The sequence below is a fragment of the Urtica dioica genome, chromosome 12 (assembly GCF_054948205.1).
Source record: "Urtica dioica subsp. dioica isolate 48M chromosome 12, U.dioica_male_clone48M_v1_H2, whole genome shotgun sequence".
In the NCBI taxonomy this organism is placed as follows: Eukaryota; Viridiplantae; Streptophyta; class Magnoliopsida; order Rosales; family Urticaceae; genus Urtica; species Urtica dioica.
The window spans coordinates 22,745,581-22,766,002 of NC_142767.1; the positions used below are offsets into that span (position 1 = coordinate 22,745,581).

At 38.5% G+C, this 20,422-nt stretch overlaps 4 protein-coding genes across 4 annotated transcripts; 1 reads left to right on the forward strand and 3 right to left on the reverse strand.

Annotated features, from left to right (window-relative positions):
• Window positions 1-608: 608 nt before the first annotated feature.
• On the reverse strand, window positions 609-19,127 carry LOC149380507 (cell division cycle 20.2, cofactor of APC complex-like). The gene is made up of 6 exons (XM_089604166.1): window positions 18,919-19,127; window positions 17,983-18,177; window positions 2,693-2,962; window positions 1,847-2,052; window positions 1,388-1,617; window positions 609-1,285 (listed from the first exon to the last, which is right to left on the reverse strand). The coding sequence occupies exons 1-6, from the start codon at window positions 19,125-19,127 to the stop codon at window positions 1,169-1,171; spliced, it is 1,227 nt and encodes a 408-aa protein (XP_089460292.1). The 3' UTR covers window positions 609-1,168.
• Window positions 4,335-6,003, forward strand: LOC149380508 (uncharacterized). Its single transcript, XM_089604436.1, has 4 exons — window positions 4,335-4,575; window positions 4,668-4,780; window positions 4,868-5,002; window positions 5,609-6,003. The coding sequence occupies exons 1-4, from the start codon at window positions 4,500-4,502 to the stop codon at window positions 5,822-5,824; spliced, it is 540 nt and encodes a 179-aa protein (XP_089460562.1). The 5' UTR covers window positions 4,335-4,499; the 3' UTR covers window positions 5,825-6,003.
• Window positions 12,973-16,019, reverse strand: LOC149380509 (receptor-like protein EIX2). Its single transcript, XM_089604561.1, has one exon. It carries the CDS (start codon window positions 15,954-15,956, stop codon window positions 13,149-13,151), a length of 2,808 nt encoding a protein of 935 aa, XP_089460687.1. The 5' UTR covers window positions 15,957-16,019; the 3' UTR covers window positions 12,973-13,148.
• LOC149380510 (cell division cycle 20.2, cofactor of APC complex-like) lies at window positions 16,847-17,943 on the reverse strand. Its single transcript, XM_089602872.1, has 2 exons — window positions 17,390-17,943; window positions 16,847-17,286 (listed from the first exon to the last, which is right to left on the reverse strand). The coding sequence occupies exons 1-2, from the start codon at window positions 17,897-17,899 to the stop codon at window positions 17,146-17,148; spliced, it is 651 nt and encodes a 216-aa protein (XP_089458998.1). The 5' UTR covers window positions 17,900-17,943; the 3' UTR covers window positions 16,847-17,145.
• Window positions 19,128-20,422: the final 1,295 nt, after the last annotated feature.

The following is a 20,422-nucleotide window of genomic DNA, read 5'->3' on the forward strand; positions in this document are numbered from 1 at the left end:
CAAAGAGAGGTGGGTGGGACTAGTGAGTTACATTATCCTCATGAAAAGAAAGGAAAATGAGATATAATTTGTACAGAGTGATGATCAAATCATTTTTAGATGATGATAGCTTTGTAGTTTCCATTCACCACTTGATCACTCAGGTCTTATCATTGTTGAGCTAAAGTGCTAAAACAAGACAAAGAGAGGTGGGTGGGACTAGTGAGTTATATTATCCTCAAGAAAAGAAAGGAAAATGAGATATAATTTGTACAGAGTGATGATCAAATCATTTTTAGATGATGATAGCTTTGTAGTTTCCATTCACCACTTGATCACTCAGGTCTTATCATTGTTGAGCTAAAGTGCTAAAACAAGACAAAGAGAGGTGGGTGGGACTAGTGAGTTATATTATCCTCAAGAAAAGAAAGGAAAATGAGATATAATTTGTACAGAGTGATGATCAAATCATTTTTAGATGATGATAGCTTTGTAGTTTCCATTCACCACTTGATCACTCAGGTCTTATCATTGTTGAGCTAAAGTGCTAAAACACGCAAGACAAAGAGAGGTGGGTGGGACTAGTGAGTTATATTATCCTCAAGAAAAGAAAGGAAAATGAGATATAATTTGTACAGAGTGATGATCAAATCATTTTTAGATGATGATAGCTTTGTAGTTTCCATTCACCACTTGATCACTCAGGTCTTATCATTGTTGAGCTAAAGTGCTAAAACACGCAAGACAAAGAGAGGTGGGTGGGACTAATGAGTTATATTATCCTCATGAAAAGAAAGGAAAATGAGATATAATTTGTACAGAGTGATGATCAAATCATTTTTAGATGATGATAGCTTTGTAGTTTCCATTCACCACTTGATCACTCAGGTCTTATCATTGTTGAAGCTAAATTGCTAAAACACGCAAGACAAAGAGAGGTGGGTGGGACTAGTGAGTTACATTATCCTCATGAAAAGAAAGGAAAATGAGATATAATTTGTACAGAGTGATGATCAAATCATTTTTAATTATGTAATGATCAAATCACAACAAACCGTTGTTGTTCACCCACAAATTTCAGATCAAGTGATATAATTCTACAGAATAAGAAGTATACAGTACAACTAGTAGTATAATTCACAACAATATACATAGCATGGAATATTTAATGTGTGTGGATTGGGTACGTTCATCGAATGCGATTGAGGTGCGCAAAAGGCTCGGGGTTGGCTTTGGGAGCAGACACGTTCCAGAACCGTAGCGTTTCATCCCCCGCAGCCGACGCCACCGTGCACCCGTCCGGGCTCTGAATACAAAACCAATCACAACATACAAAACTGACTTCTCTTTCTCTATTATCCACAAACAATGCACATATCATATACGTCGTATTATCGTTTTAATTTACCTGAGCCATGTAGAGAACTCTGGAGGTGTGGCCGGTGAGCTCTGCGATCTTGACCATGGACGGGTACTTCCAGAGAGTGTGTTGGTTCTGAGTGAAGCCGTGGGAGCTCAGAAGCTCTCTCTCGTTCTTGTTCCACAGAAGAGCGCAGACCTGAGACCCGGTGTCGACCGAGTTCACACACGCCCCCGTGTGAGTGTTCCACATCTTTATGCACCATATATACAAAATGGCTTACGTTTTCCTGGGAGTTCTTTCTCTGATTGCTGAGATGATGCAAATTGGAAAGATTTCCTAGTTGGGAAGGAATCATTCCCACAAATGGTCCATCCAGATGAAGGTGTTTTAAACTCACAAGAGAACCAAGGAAACTCGGAATCTGAATTCCCTCGTCAAAGTAGTTAAAGCTCAAGTTCAAGTGAGTAAGATGTTTAAGATGGAGAAGGGAAGGAGAGATGTTGCCTGATAATAACCACGCATCACCGAGCTGGAGGTGCGTGACATGACCGGTTACATTGTCGCACACGATTCCGTCCCATTTGCAACAGTCATCTTCTTCAACAACGTTCCAAGAAGAGAGCATGTTGTTCGGATCGGGATCATCAACCAAGCCTTGCTTGAAGGTGAGCAGGGCTTGCTTCTCTAAGTTGAAGAAGGCAGAGCACTCACTGATCAATGGAGCAACAAGAAGCACAAGGTAAAGAACACAAAAGTATTTAGGCATCGTGATTTTATTTGCTACACTTTCTTTCTTCTTGCTGCTATGAAATGATGTGTTAAGCTTATATGATTTCTTATTGCCCTTCTTATAGTCCAAGTCTCAACTCAACTCTTTTATTCAAATCAACCCACACCACAGTTTCGATCTTGTAATTTTCACTTTATTGTATCGTCATACTTTTCCACTTATGATTAGTTCCAAGCATGGCTTCAAACAGATGCCCATTTTCTTAGCTACTTCATGTATCAAATAATTAGGACTCAATCGTATTCAGTCTGGTTGTACGAAATTTATTATGAAATACCAACTTTGCATACTTTTCATTCAACTTGATCAGTCAATTCAAGAAGAAGGGGAGAAACCAGGAAAATAGAGACATTGGAAGAAAGAGAACCACATGATATATAAATATCAACTCGATAATTCAAATTTCAGGACAAGAAAATTCCAGTTCTGACCAAGTCAGCATATATTTCATTAAATAAATTTTTTAAAATTAACAATTTGTTATAACAAAATTGTTGGTAAGAGATTAACAATTTCTGAGGTTAAAATAGCTATTTTTTTAATCATTTTTTTTATCCGACAGCCTGTGAAGCCACTGAGACGACCCCGGCCCCGCTGACGTGGACGATGATGACATGGACCGGTCCCAGATGTGGAGGAGGTTGTCGTTGCCTCCGCTCGCCAGCTGTCCCCCCGAGGCCGACCACTTGAGGCCGCACACTTCTTGCTCGTGCCCTCTGTAGGTCTCCACGACGTGGGACCGCACGCGGACGTCGTTGTCGACGATCAGGCCGTCCATGCCGCCAGTTGTCAGCACGTGGCCGTTCCACGCCAGCGACCCCACCCTCTGCCTGTGGGCCCCGCTCAGGGTGCGGAGCTGCCGGTTGGAGGCAGAGTCCCACAGCTGGACCCGCGAGTCGTTGAGGCCCACCGCGATGTGGCGCCCGTCCCACTTTTAATCCTGTCTCGATTAATTTTAATCCAGCCTTCATAAAACTTATTATGTCTTTATAGTTCGTTAGGATTAAATTTAATTCAGCCTAGATTAATCTTACTTTGGCTAGTTTACTTATAGTTGGCAAACTATGGCTATTTTGCAAAAGCTTAAGTTCTATTTGGCTATATAGCCGCTTGACAAAAAAAAAAAACTCGTTGTACTTAGCTTTATATACTGATTACATACATGAATTTGATCTGGTTTTTTACTTAGCCCAAAAACAGTTAAAAAAATTATCTTAAAGAATATAAATATTCATAACTTAAGAAACTCTATTTTCATAATAAAAATCTTTAATACGATTATTTATTTTTTATTGTTATAAAAAAACACTACAATTTAAGAGAAAAAAAAAACACTTAGGTGCAGTGCATTTTAGTGCATAGCGACGGAGAAAGACATGGGCTTGAAAAACAAAAAACGGCTCAAGAGAGGCTCTGGGCCCATTGAGTGAAGCCCGGAAATCAACAGATACCCTACTTCAATATTAGGGTTTAAAGCCACCATTGTAGTTCTTATTTCACAAGCTCGGAATCAAAGAGAGTTCTTAGAGACGCCGTAACGAGGTTTAGTGTTTATATTTATTTAGGGTTTCGACGATGCGTTGTTTATTTGTGTTCTTTCAAACTTACAGTGTGTGTGTTTCAAATGAGATCTGGAGAAAATGTAGTAAAAATCATGCTAAGAAGCCGTTAATATTAAAACCGGAATGGAAAAACCGAAATAGAAAAAAGAAAATGTTGATCACTCTCGTAACTAATAATGACAACGCAGAACCTCGTCAATGGCTTCTTGGGCATACCCAAGTTGCTTCATAAATTGTAGTTCGTGTTGTTCATCACTCAGCCATCACTCGTTTCTCAACAAGGACAAGGCTAGGCTTCTTTGAGCCAAGTCGGCTATTATGTTTGGAAACTACGCTGATATACTTTCTCAGTTCATTCCCTACTAGGTTCATAGGGCTTTAGATTAGAACAGATTCATTGTAAACGTGGTGAAGAAACTAATCACGATGGGCTTGTGAAGAGTCACGTATACTCATATGTTAACAAACCAATTTGATTATTTTCGTTAATTTGATATTCTACGACTAATATATATATATATATATATATATATATATATATATGAACATATATAGAGAGAGAAGATGCAATACTTTTATGAGATTGATTAGGTTTTGGTTTCAGGCTAGTGGAATTATGAAGAGTCAAGAGAAAGAGAAAGAGAAAGAGAAAGAGAAAGAGAGCAAGCTTTTCATAAAGGGAAAGAGAATCAGAATCAGAAAGAGGGATGAGAAGAAAGTTGCTTTTTTGTATGACATTCAATTCCCAGGGGATGAGATAAAACCTGATCGTTCGTATCACATTCCCTTCTTTGCTTATTAATCTATGGTTTGTAATATATGTCTAATGATGAATAATGATCCTGTGGCAGCTGATGATCATTTGTTCCTTAATTTCACTGGTTGGTTATCTTAATTACCTTATTAGTCTCTTATAGTTTGATGGATTTTATTACTTGATAATTGATTGGCGATCGAGTTTTGATTGTTTTAGAGCCCTTAATTAATAATGAACTTGAAGATGAATTATGGAGACTGAGACAGCCAGGACCAGAAGAATTGGCTCGTAGAGCTCGAAACTACTTTGATGAATGGAGAAAATATTCCTTACGTAATGATCATATATGGAAATTTATAACAAGATCTTTTTTTCATATGAGCAACACATTAACTATTTGTGTTAATTGTTATTAGGGTTTCTATTTTAGCGCTGATGGTGCGGGTCATGTGGTGAGCCCAACTGTACGCTGCAGCACCGACTCAACAAAAGTAGTAAATCGCCTTCGCTGGATAACAAACATTGCAGTGTCTTACTACAACATAATACATGTATGTTTACTGATTATAATCACTTAAATATATGGTCTTTTTAGCTATGTAGCCATAGTATATTGTATAATAGTAAAAAAAAATTATAAATTTTCTGTAGATATCCACTTCAATTTATTTACGTCACTCAAAACAAAAAACAAAACTTGAAATAGGTTAGAATGTTTTTGTATATTTTTGTCTTTTTAGTTTCGTAAATAAGTTGGACTACTATTTATAAAAAATTTACAAAAAGTTAGCTATCTAGGAATTCTTTGCACTTTAGGTGGCTTATTTGACTAATTTTTTTGTAAATTATATCGGAATTATTTAGCTGTGTAGTCATTTGACTTATAGTATGTTGTATACTAGTCAAATTTTTTTATAAATTTTCTGTAGATAGCCACTTTAATTTATATACATCACACAAAAAGACAAAAAAACTTGAAATAGGTTGGAATGTTTTTGGATATTTTTGTCTATTTGAGTGTCGTAAATATGCGGAAGTGCTATTTACAAAAAAATTCTTTGCACTTTCGATGGCTTATTTGACAAAATTTTTGTAAATTATATCGGAACGGTTGTGTTACAGTATTAAATTATCATATAATGTGAAATGTGGTGCAGAAAACGGAGCTTGTGGCTAAGAAGCTGTTGAGGGCAAATTGCAATTTGGGAGGTGTAATTACATATTATCTGACATTTGAGGCCTCGGATGAAAAATTTTATGAAGCTATGGTTGGGTATGAAGGCAGGTTTCGAAAAATAAAGAAGATCGAGCATGTAAGCCCCGCCATTTACTACCCAGATCAGCCCGAATGCTACGCTTGTATTGAGTTTTAACATGTATTAGCTAGCTGTACTGTGTTTTTTTTTTTTTTTTTTTCGTATGAACTCAACTCTAGGCTTAATTATTAATTGGTTTCTTGTCTGTCTGAGTCCTAGAATTGGATACAAATATAACTTTGATGTAATCGTCTAAACATTGTAAGATTTTACAGTTTACATCCTGTGTGTCCTACTTAAACAAAACAAGTGGTTTGGTTTAATATTTTTTTAGATAAATGAAAAACATAGGTGTCAAAATCCATATAATACCATAATCATTACTATATATACATAGCATAGCATAAAAATTGATGTGGTAATTACACATAAGCAACACAACAAAGATTTTCGATAAATGAAAACCCTCGTATCCTTAACCTTGTTTGTTCGAGATCTTATTATCTCCATTACGGCAAATATTGGAAACAGCCACAACGGCAAATTATCATTCAGTTTTTTTCCCAATATACACATGAATATACACTAGTACAAAAAAGACCTTTGGGTGCGACTTTTTTCGCACCTGAAAATCAATTTTCGCACCCAATGATACCTTTGGGTGCGACTTTAGGTGCGACTTTTCCGCACCCGAAAGTTCGCACCTAAAGGTCTTGGGTGCGAACAGTCGCACCCAAAAGTTGTGACTTTCGGGTGCGACATTTAGGTGCGACTTTTCGCACCCAAAGTCGCACCTAAAATGTCATAAAAATCCATTGAAAAGGCGGGTAAAAGAGCATTGGGTGCGACTTTGTCGCACCCGATAGTCAAAAGTCGCACCCGATAGTCAGTTTTGGGGAAAAAAAAATAGTACTTTAGACGTCGCTCTATTATAAAGTGACTTTAAATCTTTGAAAAATGTAACTCTTTAAAGCCACGGCTATATATCATGATTCAAAAATTCAAAAAATGTCATCTTGAAACGACATAAAACTGGGTACAACAAGCTCAAAGACATAAGAGATTGAAACTCTACAAACAATCATAAGAACGAGAAGAAAAAAAAAATGAAGACATGAAAAACAACAAGAGACTTTAGGACCAGAAAACAATCACTACTTGATCAGCGAATCAATTACACATATACACGCCAGTCTCGTACCTGTTCAGGGTCTCGTAAAAGTCGGTCTTACCCTCGGTGGCGGGCCGGAGAGACAACCCGGACAACGACCCGACGGTCTGCACCGAGAATTTGACGAAAGCGACGACCTCGACCTCTTCTTCTCCCTCGACGTAATCCACCGGAAACCTCGCTCTGAGCTTTCCCGGAGCACCTTTCGCCGGAATCTCCGCGACGTGCCACCTCAGCTCCCTTTCGCCACGTCTCTCCACCGCTTGCAAACGTAAGCGCAAGCGACGACGTTTCGCTCCGGTCACCGGTCCTCGCCGGACTCCACTCGCCGCATGATCTCGCCGACCACAACGAATAAATGATTTTCAAAATCGAAAATAAATAAGGGTTAGCATATATATTTGACTAAAAAAGAAGGTTACAAAGAACTCATATAGACGCACCCAATGACACCAACCGAGCCACAAAACACTCCAGAATCATCAAACTAATCTCAAAAATTAAAAGCCTCAAATCATAATTCCTCAACCCTAATTTTTTTCCAATTTTCGGCCAAAAATTCAAACACACGCTTAAAATTCCCAGCTTTAAAACCCTGTTTTCAAAAATTCATAACTCACTCAAATCTCAACGGATTTACACGTTCTTGGTCATTTTAGAAAGCCCATAACGTCTACTTTCCAGGAAAAATATCAACAAATCCAAATTAAATAGGTATCGAACTGCCCACGTCAATTTACAGAGGCTGTTAAAAACTAACAATTCTCATATTATTGGTTTTATATTCACAGCCAAACAATTCACACGGCCAAGAATTCACACGGACAAGCTCAATATTCAAAACCCAGATTCAATGAAAAGTAAACAACCTCGGCATGCTCGCGGCGGCGCTCACTCAACCTCGGCGTGCTCGAAGTGGCATCAATTTCCAGCGAGGCAAAGTCAATCAACTGCTCCACATGGCCCTGCAAAACCACAACATAGAGCTTAACTTAAATGAGAGAGAACCTTAAATAATAAAAAACGAAAGAGTGCTAACATTGCACACAAATCGCTTACGTAGTCGATCAAAGACGATCCAAGAAGAGGGTTATCGGCCTTCAAACGAGCAACTGCATCAAGTAATTACAAGCTTGTAGGGATACACATTTAAAGAGGTAACGAAATTAGTACATTATACAATCTTACCTCATCATAGAGTGCAATGGCGTTACTCTCAAAGATAGGACGGTTAGGTGTTTCCAATACGGGAACCTAGACAATGAACAAAAAGAGATCTCAGACAAGCTTGGAATTTACCAAAGTTTAAGCCCTTAGCTATCTACAAGAACCTGTCAAAGTTATAACTTCACAATATTTTTACCAAAACGGTAAATCAGTTTATTTATTTTCATAATAGAGTTGTCTATAGGTCAATTTTTGGTTTTGTAGTAAATGAAACTCATACCAGTTTGCTTTGACAAATCACAATAAATTCCTCTGTATTTCATGTACCTTGATCAAATTTTTAAAATAATCTACATTAGAGTCACTTCACTTAAAAAAAAACAAACATGGTCAAAGAAACAAACCCGACACACCAAAACAGAACATAATAAAAATATGGTTAAAGCTATCTTTTTTTTATAATGCCACAACCAACCCCTCTGGGATGTTCAAATCCACATTTTCAACAAATTACCAAAATCAGATGCAGATGAACCAAATACCATTTCACGAAAGTATGAGTTTGGTTTAAGAACCTTCTTAGATATTAAATAAGAATTTATAAGTTAGTCATATGGACAATGGAAAAATATTTTAGTAGCAAGTAATGAGTTATGCAAGTTTAAAAGGAAACCATTACCAAAGAATTATGAAAGTACTATTCTAAGAGGTTTTTTTATGCTCCAACAAAGACCGTGATTCAAAATAATAAACCACAAAGTTATAGATGGTCATATAAGGGCTCATCATCAGAGTAACGATAAATGACTCATTTCAAATAAACTTATTTCTAGTTTTCTATTGTCGTTCAGCTCCAGCAAGGTCAATGATACTTAGATCAACATTATTGCAGCTAAAGTATGATTAATAATAATTAGACTTATTTTGATCAAAGAAACGTATCAAGAATGCTATAAGGCCAAACAATCTCAAGAGTAACAGCTGAACTAGAAGCAACCACACAAGTTCTATCAGCTGCAATAATGTTGGTAAAAAGAATCAAATACAACCAACAAACTTATTAAATTCAATTAGCTTCCATTCACAAGTTGGTAAGAAGAAAAAATAAAATAAAAAAAGACTGAGTGATGAGCTGAGTTAAAAAGCATTCATTAGCTCATAGAGTTTGCATAATTACAAGGCGTTAAAAGTATTCCGCGCAATCTAGCTACGTGTAGAAAACGCCATAAATTTTTTTTAGTGGCTGGCTTCAAAAAGTGTCTAAGAAATCGTTTTAATGGCAGATTTTGAACGTCGCTTTTCTACTAGTGCGATTACCTTGGATTGCTAGTTCCATGATTGACTATAGGAATTTGTTGAAGTAGCTAGACGCCTAAGCATTGCTTTAGCTATTAAACACTCTGTCTCATTAGCATCTGATACAATTACCTGTTTACACACCCCAAAACAGAACAGAAAAATCAATATTCTTTCGTACCCTTCCTACATAAACTCTTCAATCATCAAATTCAACGAACTAATCTCTTGAAGCCCTTTTTATGGTTGATGATCTTAAATCGGCTCTGTCAGAGCATAAAGCAAATATCTTCTCCCCGAAACCACCAATCTCAATCACACGGCCGGAACCAAAACCACAACCAAACTCGTCCAAAACCAAGAACAAATCCAAAACCACAAGAATCATCACCGAAATCCATTCCAAAACATAACCAAACCATCAAACTCAATTAAAATAAAAAAAAAACCCCCAAATTCCTAAAACGAACCCTAGAATCCGAATTAAGAAGTGGGGAAGAAGATTTTCTTTACCTTGCTTCCCGAAATCCAGTCTCCTCGGCGCCGTCTCCAACTTTTCCCGGCGTCCTCGGCGTGCTCGCGGCGGCGCTCGCTCCTTCTCGGCCGCGCGCGCGAGGTGATGCTCGGTCTCGGTGGCGGCTGTCGGCCGCGCGTCCTCTCCCTCGGTGGCTCTCCTTCTCAGTCTCGCTTTCTCGCTCCCCCTCAATCTCTCTTTCTCTCTCTCGGCCGCTCAACCTCTTCTTCTTCTTTTCTTTTCTCTTCTTCTCTTTCCTTTCTCTTCTTCTTCTAATGAGATAGAATTTGGCAGAATAAGTAAAAACAGGAAACGAAATTTTAGAAGTGAAATAAGAGGGAACAAAATCCCGCTAAATTTTCCAAATGTTTTGGACTTTTGGGTGCGACTTTGTCGCACCCAAAGGTATGATAAGCTTTTGGGTGCGACTTTTCGCACCCAAATTTAAAAAAAATCAGCGAAAGTTTTTTATTACTTCAGTGACATTTGGGTGCGAAAAGTCGCACCCGAAAGTTATTTTTGGTGCGACTTTTAGGTGCGAAAAGTCGCACCCAAAAGTCATCCGCACCGAAAAACTGTATTTGTAGTAGTGATATCTTAGGCATTAAAATCACGTGAAGTTTCTTCTGATGTAAGTGTCTTCGTGCACGAAAACCGGGTCCTGAGGCGGCGGGACCGGGAAGTGAGGCTGGGACGGAGGCCGAGGGGCATTTCCGTCCTTTGGGATGGAAGTGGCGACACGGTAATAAAAGAGACCGAGAGCCACGCTGAGAAACGACAACACCGCACCGAAAGCAAACACGCCAACACAAACGTGAACCTGTCAACAACACCCAAATAATAAAATTCCAGTCCAATATTTCAATAGTGAACTCGGGTCCAACGCAACGATTTTTCTTTTTCGGAGGCCTAAGATTGAAAAAAAAAAATTAACGAAGACGAAAGAGTTACTCTACGTTACGAATTTGAAAACTGTTGATTGAATCTTCGGGTAATTCTAGAGACCCGGGACTCTAGAATTGATTCGAAAAAAAAAAAACTCGTTGTACTTGATTCTTTAGCTTTATATACTGATTACATACGTGAATTTGATCTGGTTTTTTACTCTCTGTTTGATCTTACATAAGGTCAACGTATATTGTTTCTGTATATTTGTTGTATCAAATGGCAGAATCAAGGGAAAAATTTGTTATCAGAAGACACATTCAGCCAAATAGGCGTTTTTTTTTTATAATGAAAATCACGAATCATATTGTTCTAAGTTGACAAACATCTCCAATTCATTACCACAAAGCAAATTATACAATTACTATCCCAAACATGTTTCCATTAATTTTAAATTCCATTCGAGTGTTATATATGCATAACGAGATTCAAGAACAAACACATATTATATTATTTGGATACAATGCCAAATTTTGAGAAATATTATTTGTTGTTTGGTGATCTTATCAAGCAATGACGTGGAGGTGACGTGAGCGAGCTGCGAACTAAGGAGTTGAGCGAGCTGCGAGCTAAGGACAGCAGTGCGTTGGCCGTTGGATCTTCATGACGTGGCGTGCAAGCAATCTTCGTCCGGGTCTTTAAATAGGTCTAGGCTTAGTGGTTTATGCATGATGTTCCATTCCTCTCTTTCATATGTACTTGTAGTGTGAGAAAGTTATTGAGAGAAACTAGTCTAGAGAGATAAACTGGTTTCGGCATAGAAAGACTTGTAATCTGTAAACTGCAAGAGATCTTCGAGTCTCATCGATAGTGAAAGAAACCCCCAAGGCTGGATGTAGGTCTTTTATGACCGAACCAGGATAAATCCGGTGTGCTCTTTTCTTTTTTCACTGTTTTGGTCGTATTGTGTCTATGTGTGTGTGTTGCTTGTGATGCAAGTTTCGTCTGGTTTTGAATTGTTTCTTCAGCGGACTTAAAGAATTCACAGGATTTTTATAACATTATTTAAATTGCATTGACGATGATATGTCACCTAATTTGGGTTAGTCAAGATGGACAGAGCTAACCGTAATCACCATTCCACTTTATGATCACCCAAGTCAAGTCTCCTCTCGTATTTAATATCAACTCTAGATGAATCACTGATCATCAAGTCAAGTCAAGATGTAATGTTGAGGGACACCACAATGAAATGATTTTTTTTTTTTTTCTTTCGGAAATTAGGTCTTTGGCTCTATTATTTCCCAAGTCTTATCAATGTTGAGCTAAACACACAGAGGCAAAGAGAGCTGGGACCAGAAATATATACAGATTTATTGGAACGAGTATTATCACGAAGTGATCATTGGAGCTTAAGTCTTGTGTTATTCGAAGAAATTTCCAGGAAAAACAAGACAAAGCTTTAAGTTTGTGAGATACGCATGATGAGATTCATAAATGACACCTATTAGATTTTTTCGAAAGGGATTATTCAAAAAGAGATGGTGAAAAAACTAGACAAAATGTCATTAAAAACTGTGTTTAATAACACTTGTGGTCATGCTTTTGAAATAATCTCTTTTTGATAAGTTAGGTGTCTGTTTATTATCTTGGATTAGTTACTTATAGACAACTTATGTGTATCCAATCAATGAGATTCCGGAGAAAAGGAGCTCGATTTCATATGAGAATTCATATGGAATCGTGATCTTGATCGCCGAATTGTTCTTGTAGCCGGTCTCGTTATTCTACCTCCGGTGAGACACACGATTCCAAAGCGTAACATTATAGAGTATTTTTAGGTTTTTCTCTATCGAGAATGCTCTAATCTTTATCGTTTTTTTTTATTCCTGGTAAATTCTTTTATTCTGTGAAACTCCAATACGTACAGAGCATATTATTTGCATTTGTCTTATAATAGGCTACAAAATTAAAATAAATAATAGAAACTCGACCATGTAAAACCAAATGCAACAATACATCGGTTTGATAAAAAAAAAAATACAAAAATACATACATTTCCGAGTTCTTATTTGTATCTCATCCCTCAAAACAAATGGCAGAACTGAGAGGGGTATTTGTTGCATATATATATCGCTTACACTATAAACTTAATACAATGCAGTTACAGACAAAACACACAATTTTTTTTTTAAACGTGGACGGAACAACAAAATTTTATTAATAAGCACTCACTTGTGGCGGAGGAAAACCGTGGTTACAGAGATATTTCTTTAACAAATAAACAGGAAAAAAAGAAGGTAAATAATATAGATTACACACTATTAGAATGTAATAAAACAACACACAACGATACATAATTCCATCGAAAACTAGCACACACAGCATAAGTTGCTTGAATTCATAAACTAAATGGGTTTGCGGATTCCGGTGACGTACTCGATCTTGATTATGAAGTCCAAAATGTTGTACCAAAGGTACTCTTGGAAGAACCAAAAGTATGCGCGCCTCCATATTCCAGACAATGCCAGCGGAGCAATGATTCCCAGAAACCCGACCCCGAATCCGACTCCGACTCCGAGCCGGAACCAATACTCTTCTCCTTCTTCTTCGTCTTTTTCGTTCTCAGCATTCACAGGAGGCGGTGCTGCGTTGTCGTCATCTTCGCTGCATCGCCTGGGCAGTGGATCTCCACAGAGCAACTGATTTCCATCAAAGCTTGACGAATCTAAGCTCTGCAATTGTGTGCTTTTGGGAATTTCTCCGGAGAAGAAGTTGCGAGATAAGTTTAAGAAATTCAAGGAGCTTAGATTGGTGATGCTCCGAGGAATTTGTCCAGATAATTTGTTCCACGAGAGATCAAGAGACTCTAATGTTGTCATGTTGCCAATTTTCTTCGGAATGCTTCCACACAGATGATTTCTGGAGAGATTCAAAAAGCGTAGTCCTTGGAGGCTTGCGAATTCTCCGGGGATCTCTCCAGATAAGTTGTTTCTTGAGAGATCTATGGTAGTCACGAGACCAAGGATGCTTTCGTACATATTTTCCTTCCCTTTTGTCACAAGAACTGCATTTTCTATGGCCACCACATCATAGTCGATTACTGCTTTGACTCCATAGTAGATCATTGGTCCTTCTTCATAAGCAGGAGTCACTGCAAATGCTTTATTTAAACACCGTGGTATGGCCCCGGATAGATTGTTATCAGCAACGTCAAGGATTTGGAGTAGACCAAGTGCGCAAATCTCAACTGGGATATCACCATTCACTTTGTTTGAACGAATAATTAGAACACTCAATCCTTTAAGACTTCCTATCCATCTTGGGATTGTTCCGACAAGCTTATTCTGACCAAGTTTGAGTGCTTTTAAAGCTGAACAATTCTTCAGTGCAGTCGGTATCTCTCCTGTGAGCCTGTTGTTACCAAGGTTTAATGATTCCAAGTGAATCAATGAACCCATAGAGCTTGGAATCTGACCGGTCAGATAATTACTTTGTAAGTCTATCACACCCAACGATGTCCGCCAATGCTCCCAGCAATTAGGAATATTTCCCTCTAAACGATTGCCTCCTAGACGAAGTACTTCCAGAATGCTATCATTTCCTGAAGGAATGCATAAAAGCCCTGAAATTTCCCCGGAAAAGGAGTTGCTAGAAAGATCCAACCATTCCAATGAGGATGAGATACGAGGTAATGAACCTGTTAACTCGTTGAAACCCAGGTCTACGACACGAGAACCAAGAACATGGGGAATGGAACCTTGTAGATGGTTATGAGAGAGTACCAATTTGTCTAATTGAGAAGACAAATTCCAAAACCAACTCGGAATGATTCCTGATATTCCAGTGTTGGACAATCCTACATGCTCAATATTCTTCTGTGATTTAAGCCACAATGGAAACTCGGAATCTAACTTCCAATCACCTAACTCAAGCGTAACAAGATGAAACGGAGGAATCCAATATGGAGTCACGCTCAGAGTCAATGAATTTCCATATCCAGCAATTGTCTTCAAATTCGTGAGATTGGCAAAATGAACTTCAGAAACAACACCTTGTAGATGGTTGGATGAAATTTCTAGGGATTCTAAATTTGAGAGAGACCCGAGTGACGGTGAAATCGGTCCAGAAAGATTGTTATTATCCAGAGAGAGAGTGGTGAGGTTTTTGAACTCTGCTATTTGATCAGGAATTTCCCCAACAAAGAGATTATGTGACATATCTAAGGAGGTGAGGCTGTTTGAAAGACATCCAGACAAACTTTGAAATGCATTTGAAAGATTTTCTCTGTATTTATTATATGACAAGTCAAGATTCTCCAGATTGCAAAGATTCCCCAGAGATGGGGGTATAACACCTTGCGACCCTATGTCACTTAGACTCAAGTGCTGAAGATTTGAAAGAGTATAGAGGCAGCTAAGAATTGTAGAGCCAAGATTGAAATTAGAACCTAAATCAAGTGACTGGAGATGGGTCAAGTTTTTCAGGAAAGTGCAAAGAGGTTGAGAATTTTCAAGATTGTTCCCACTCAGGTCCAGCACATGAATGGATGTGAGATTAAGATGAAGATGAGATGGGAAATGAATTTGATTAAGCTCACACCATCGCAAGTGTAACTCTAAGAACGAAGGCATCTTGTTTATTGCTGAAATCAAATTACCAGAGGCTTGACTGAGGTTAACATATCTCATATCTAAAATCTGTAGCGATGGAAGACCAGAAAGCCAGTCAAGATTGTTGGCATATAAGGAGCCATCATAATAGCTAAGGATTCTGAGATGATGCAAATTGGAAAGATTTCCTAGTTGGGGCGGAATCATTCCCACAAATAGTCCATCTAGACCAAGGTGTGTTAAACTCACAAGAGAACCAAGGAAGCTCGGAATCTGGATATTGTTGCCAAAGTAGGTCAAGTTCAAGTGAGTAAGATGTTTAAGATGGAGCAAGGAAGGAGAGATGTTGCCTGATAATAACAACGCATCACCGAGCTGGAGGTGCGTGACATGACCGGTTACGTTGTCGCACACGATTCCCTCCCATTCGCAGCAGTCAGCAACGTTCCAAGAAGAGAGCTCGTTGTTCGGATCTTCATCAACATCTAAGCCTTGCTTGAAGGTGAGCAGGGCTTGCTTCTCTAAGTTGAAGCAGGCAGAGCAGTCACTGATCAATGGAGCAACAAGAAGCACAAGGTAAAGAACACAAAAGTATTTAGGCATCGTGATTTTATTTGCTACACTTTCTTTCTTCTTGCTGCTATGAAATTATGTGTTAAGCTTATATGATTTCTTATTGCCCTTCTTATAGTCCAAGTCTCAAGTCAACTCTTTTATTCAAATCAACCCACACCACAGTTTCAATCTTGTAAGTTTCACTTTATTGTATCGTCGTACTTTTCCACTTATGATTAGTTCCAAGCATGGCTTCAAACAGATGTCCCATTTTCTTAGCTACTTCATGTGTCAAAATAATTAGGACTCAATCGTATTCAGTCTGGTTGTACGAAATTTATTATGAAATACCAACTTTGCATACTTTTCATTCAACTTGATCAGTCAATTCAAGAAGAAGGGGAGAAACCAGGAAAATAGAGACATTGGAAGAAAGAGAACCACATGATATATAAATATCAACTCGATAATTTAAATTTCAGGACAAGAAAATTCCAGTTCTGACCAAGTCAGCACATATTTCATTAAATAATTTTTTTTAAATTAACAATTTGTTATAACAAAATTGTTGGTAAGAGATTAACAATTTCTGAAGTAAAATAGCTATTTTTTTTTATCAATTGATACCCAAAAAAAAAAAAAAAAATCTCACTGCATCAATTTTTTGACGTTGCATTGAATGGATTCACTGGTTCCTCAACTCAGTGTTGATTAAATTTCCAGAATTTTTTTTTTTTTTTTTTTTTTTTTTTTTTTTTTTTTTTATGAAGATTAGAGATTTATGGCTGTCAAGCAATGACAGGTAAGCTCACCAAAAATGTAAACTTTTAGGGTAATTAAAAAAAAATCTCCAAATGAGACTAATTTGTAAACTTTTAGGGTAATTTAAAAATAAAATAAAATAAGGCCAAAAATGAGTTATATTATCCTCATGAAAAGAAAGGAAAATGAGAATAAATTTTAATTACTTAGCAGAAGATAAACACATATATAATAGTACAGAGTGATGATCATCAAATCATGAATATGTAATGATCAAATCACAACAAACCGTTGTTGTTCACTCACAAATTTCTGATTAAGTGGTATTTCTACAGAATAAGAAGTATACAGTCTACAACAATCACTAGTCTACTATGTATAATTCACACCAATATACATAGTAATATAATTCACACCAATATACATAGCATGGAATATTTAATGTGTTAATTAATCGTGTGTGGATTGGGTTGGTTCATCGAATACGATTGAGGTGAGCAAAAGGCTCGGGGTTGGCTTTGGGAGCAGATTTAGCGACTTCAGGGACGCCAAACACGTTCCAGAACCGTAGCGTCTCATCCCCCGCCGCCGACGCCACCGTGCACCCATCCGGGCTCTGAATACAAAACCAATCACAACACACAAAACTTACTTCTCTTTCTCTATTATCCACAAAACAATGCACATATCATATACGTTGTATTATCGTTTTAATTTACCTGAGCCATGTAGAGAACTCTGGAGGTGTGGCCGGTGAGCTCTGCCATCTTGACCATGGACGGGTACTTCCAGAGAGTGAGTTGGTTCTGAGTGAAGCCATGGGAGCTCAGAAGCTCTCTCTCGTTCTTGTTCCACAGAAGAGCGCAGACCTGAGACCCGGTGTCGACCGAGTTCACACACGCCCCCGTGTGAGTGTTCCACATCTTTATGCACCGGTCTCCCGCGCCCCCTCCCGAGGCCAACAGGTTGCTCTGGAACGGGCACCACGCCACGGCCTTCACCGCCGAAGTGTGGTCCGACAGCCTGTGAAGCCACTGAGTCGACGCTGACGTGGACGATGATGACATGGACCGGTCCCAGATGTGGAGGAGGTTGTCGTTCCCTCCGCTCGCCAGCTGTCCCCCCGAGGCCGACCACTTGAGGCCGCACACTTCTTGCTCGTGCCCTCTGTAGGTCTCCACGACGTGGGCCCGCACGCGGACGTCGTTGTCGACGATCAGGCCGTCCATGCCGCCAGTTGTCAGCACGTGGCCGTTCCACGCCAGCGACCCCCACCCTCTGCCTGTGGGCCCCGCTCAGGGTGCGGAGCTGCCGGTTGGAGGCGGAGTCCCACAGCTGGACTCGGGAGTCGTTGAGGCCCACCGCGATGTGGCGCCCGTCCGGGGCCCAGCTGACGCTGGTGACGGGCCCGCTCTCCTTGTCCACCGTGACGAGCTCGGAAGTGGTCCCCTCAGTGGCGTCCCACAGATATACGGTGCATCCCAGCGCGATCGCCAGCACGTTGCTGCTAAAGTAACAAATTAAGACTGTATTTGATGCCAAAAAATGCAAAAAGACCAACGTTGTTTTCTCTTCTTTCTCCACAGGGGTTTACCTATGATGGCCGTCGGCGAGTAGTTCTCTCTTCTGCTTTTGGTTTTTGGTTTTTGGTTTTGCTCTGTGTGTACATATCCGAATCCCTGTGAGTGCTCTGTGAAACTTGAATTCTGAGCTTGGCAAGTTACAAGTTTCATTTGGAGTCATAAACAGCTTTTGTATTTGGCAAGTTACAAACATTTGATTTTTCATTTCTTTCGCATCCCTCAAAACAAATTGATTCAAAACCAAAAAAATAAAAAAAAACTTGTTGTACTTCATTCTTTAGCTTTATATACAGATTACATACATGAATTTGATCCGGTTTTTTACTCTCTGGTTGATCTTACATAAGGACAACGTATATTGTTTCTGTATATTTGTTGTATCAAATGGCAGAATCCAGTGAAAAATTTGTTATCAGAAGAAAATTCAGCCAAATAGGCGTTTTTTTATAATGAAAATCACGAATCATATTTTGTTCTAAGTTGACAAACATCTCCAATTCAATTACTATCCCAAACATGTCTCCATTAATTTTTAATTCCGTTTGAGTGTTATGTTATGCCGTCATTTTCACAAGATAAAAATGATACCCCGAGAGCAAAAACGACAAGAATTGACAATGTTCAAGAACTAACTATCGACATGTTGAAACCATCGTCATGCAAACCATCGGCGTCCTAAAGCCTTTGGCAAAGCAAGACTATCGGCAAAGAGAAGAATCGTGGAACTATCGGCGTGGAACCACTCGGCCGCCAAGAAAAGTGACCAACCACTCGGCCGCCAAAGAAAGTGACCAACCACTCGGCCGCCAAAGAAGTGACCAACCACTCGGCCGCCAAGAATAAGTGACCGACCACTCGGCCATCTACCACCCATCTGTCACCACCTAACTCATTAACTCCTATAAATAGCCCCCATTACTCACTCTCAAGGTAAGTTGGCTCAACTTGCAAAAACTCTACGCAATACGACTCTCTCTCTAGAAAATGTAGAGACGAACACAAATCGTTCACCAAGAACGAAATACAACACGACTAATGTTGAGCGTCGGAGCGCGCGCCAGGGGAAACCCCTCCGCGTCCCCCTAGTTCACGTTTCTTGTCCTTTTCAGCCGAAGAACGAGATGAACACGAAGAACGTGGAACTTGAAAATCGCGAAGAACCTAAGAACACGACGAACCCAAAGAATTCGATGAACACGAAGAACGCGAAAAACACGAAGGTGAACTAATCATAGAGTGACGGGAAACCGGAAACCTCTTTCCGACAAGGCAAATACGACGAGACGAGAAGATTTCACCACACCCAACCTACGTGCGGTCATAGGGTCCGGCCCTAGATCGAACCACGGACGGTTCTAAGTGTTGACCCAAAATCGGCGTTAACATTTTGGCGCTAGAAGGAGGGAAAAACATACAAAAAAAAAAAAAAAATCATTTTATTAAAATAAACTGACTACTAACAACACTTTGAAAATTGTTTTTTTCATCTTCCATGTGATTGTTTTCTATTATACTCTTGAATCCAGCCCTAAGATTAAAAATACTGTTATCAGTGTCATACCAAAATTCTTATTTATTGATATAACGGCTATCGACTAGTATTCTATAAAAAAAATTGAATACCAATTACTAATTATACCAATGGTATTTTACTAGTATATCACTTAATCATCGATTGGTATCATATAACAAAATACTCTATAATTAAATATGTATCAATACTTATATTTTAAATATCTAATAAAATGATCAAATTTGAAATACACCTATGACATTTTTATTTACATTACTAGTATATATATACATTACTTTGTCAATATTAAAGAATATAATAAAGACTTTTTCTAATAAAATACAATTTTTTCTAACAAAGTATAATATTTTCTAATTCGAAAACAATGTGTATTTCCTTGATAGCCGGATTTTTCTTGGTCTACCTACGTAGCCTTTATGCTTTTTTTTTTCACGACCTCCCTGTATATACACCATTTCATTTTCTTTTTGCTTGATATATGCACTTTTTCATTGAGTCGATAATAAATTAGCCGTGAAATACATATATGTTATAAAATAATAAAATAAAAAATATAATATATACATTTAAATTATTTGTTGTCGATTAGTATATCTATGTATATCATACTTTATTAACCTTTTCTATATATATAT